The following is a 2205-nucleotide window of genomic DNA, read 5'->3' as shown; positions in this document are numbered from 1 at the left end:
GATGCACCACTTTTACACTTACGGTTGAATTTGGAGGGAAGATAGAACGTCGAAGGGGTTTTAGGCAAATCCAAGAAAAATCGAAGCAATTTCTTCAACTATTCCGACAACGAACAAGCTACGAAGGCAAAGAGATACGTTTGAAGAGCACGTCTGAAATTGAAGGAAGATAGAAGGTGGATTTCAGAGTGTGATAACATGGGTGGAAGGTATGTTCGTAAAATCGCGAATTTCAAGTGTGATATTAGATAGTTCTTAATTGTTGTATTTCGCAATCGGTTAGGGTTTGGAAAATGATTTTTTTTCGCTTTTACATTGCAGTGATAACTTCTCACTATTCGTTCATCATGGTGGAGAGTTTCGTGAAGTTCAGGGCTTTGATGCTTATGGTGGGGGTAAAAAGGTAGGGTTTCATGACCTTGATGTAGATACGTTTGGTTTTTTTGATTTGAAGGATTTAGTGGAGAGTTTGGGTTATTCTGGATGGGCTAAGTTAGTCTATGTCGAACCTAAATCATATGTATTTAGGGTAATCAAAACCGATAAAGAGGTGATGGATATGTTGGGTTTCCTTACAGATGTTAATAGCTAATGGTTGGTTCATTAGATTTAGAAGAGTGTCTAAAGACCAATGTGAGGCTATCTGGTAGACAATAATATAAGTGAGACTTTCAATGGCTGGATACTTAGTGCTAGGGGAAAACACTTGATACACTGTATGGAAGAGATCAGGACAGCCCTTATGATGAGGCAAGTGAAAAAATTACATGATATGGCAGTGGTTTCTGATAGGCTTTGTCCTATGATCAACAAAAAACTTGAGAAAATGAAGTTTCAGTCTAGGAACATGAACACTATACCTGCACTTGGGGATAAGTTTGAGGTAGATGACGAGGGTGAGAAATATGTTGTCAATATTCCACAGAGGACATGTACATGCAGAGTCTGGGAGCTTACTGGTATACCTTGCACACATGGTCTTGCTGCCATCAAGTACTTGAATGATGATGCATCTAACTTTGTGCATGAGTATTACACAATTTCCAAGTATTTGCAGGCTTATAAATATGCATTGGAGCCACTGAATGGTCCATTGCATTGGCCACAGTGTGAGGGTAGTGTGATTAAGCCTCCAACAGTGAAGAACATGCCTGGGCGGCCTAAGAAGAATAGGATTAGGGATCCCCATGAGGTTGATCCCAAAAATCCTAATAGGCTGAAAAGAAAAGGGCTAGTAATGACTTGTGGTAACTGTGGTGAGCGTGGTCATAACACAAGGGGCTGTAAGAAGGAGAAGGTCGAGAAGCCAACAAAAGAAAAGGGAGCAAAGGGGAGGCCTAAGAAGAATGAGGCTACAACAAAGGACAAGGGGAAGATGCCTGTGATATCCAAGGCAGAGCAAAAGCAGATTGCCATGGAGAAGGCAATTGCAATGAGGGGTGCTGGACTCTACATCAGTGAGGGCAGTGGCAACCAATACTTTAGGGTATGTCATTACTCTTCAATTATTTTAGCATATGTGTATGATGATATGTTAACTCTTGCTGTCACTAATTCTTGCAGACACCTGATCAAAGGGGTGTCACCCATACCACCCACGGAGGAGAATCAGGTGGCAGAGGAAGAGGAAGACCAAGGGGTGGTGCAAGAGGAAGAGCTCGGGGTGGTGCAAGAGGAAGCGCTCGAGGTGGTGCAGCCGGCAGTGTTGCAAGCAATCTGCCGTCAGGAAGCACATTGTTGGAATGCTCAGCTACACAAGAGAGCATTAACAAGTGATTGAAGACTACAACAACTTTTGATTTGCTTTTGAATCTAGGCTTTTGAATGTCAGTGTTGGATAAACATAAAACTATTCCACCTTTCTGTACATTATAACCTTTTTTTGGCACTTTTGAATCTGAAATGATGAATGAATGGAGATGACACTTTTGGTTAAGTTTGTGTATCATTGTCAATCTTTATGTAAATTCATTGTCTTTGAATAGCTTCTGAATGGATGAATCAATGAAGAATGAAAGATAAACTACATTCAAGGGCATGCTTCTTCATTCATTAACAAAGGGAAAATTACATCTTAGAATACATAAACATAATTACCACAACAATCAAAGAAAAAGTGAGAATTCTAAGTCTACATTCCATTGCTTTGAACCTTGCTTCCACTGAACTTGGCAAATCTTTCTTTGCTTTGAACCTTGCTTCCAC

At 40.5% G+C, this 2205-nt stretch overlaps 1 protein-coding gene across 1 annotated transcript; it reads left to right on the top strand.

Annotated features, from left to right (window-relative positions):
* The first annotated feature begins 675 nt into the window (after positions 1-675).
* LOC130988529 (uncharacterized) lies at positions 676-1913 on the top strand. The gene is made up of 2 exons (XM_057912411.1): positions 676-1486; positions 1564-1913. The coding sequence occupies exons 1-2, from the start codon at positions 719-721 to the stop codon at positions 1774-1776; spliced, it is 981 nt and encodes a 326-aa protein (XP_057768394.1). The 5' UTR covers positions 676-718; the 3' UTR covers positions 1777-1913.
* The last annotated feature ends 292 nt before the right edge of the window (positions 1914-2205 follow it).

The sequence above is a fragment of the Salvia miltiorrhiza genome, chromosome 6 (genome assembly GCF_028751815.1).
Source record: "Salvia miltiorrhiza cultivar Shanhuang (shh) chromosome 6, IMPLAD_Smil_shh, whole genome shotgun sequence".
Classification (NCBI taxonomy): Eukaryota; Viridiplantae; Streptophyta; class Magnoliopsida; order Lamiales; family Lamiaceae; genus Salvia; species Salvia miltiorrhiza.
Note: the sequence above shows the minus strand (reverse complement) of the source record. Positions and strands in the feature narration are given on the sequence as shown.

Excerpts from the sequence above, each read along its gene's own strand:
- LOC130988529 (XM_057912411.1), top strand. The coding sequence starts at position 719 with ATGGAAGAGATCAGGACAGCCCTTATGATGAGGCAAGTGAAAAAATTA. Across the intron at positions 1,487-1,563 it reads GTGGCAACCAATACTTTAGG|ACACCTGATCAAAGGGGTGT; the intron begins GTATGTCATTAC and ends TAATTCTTGCAG.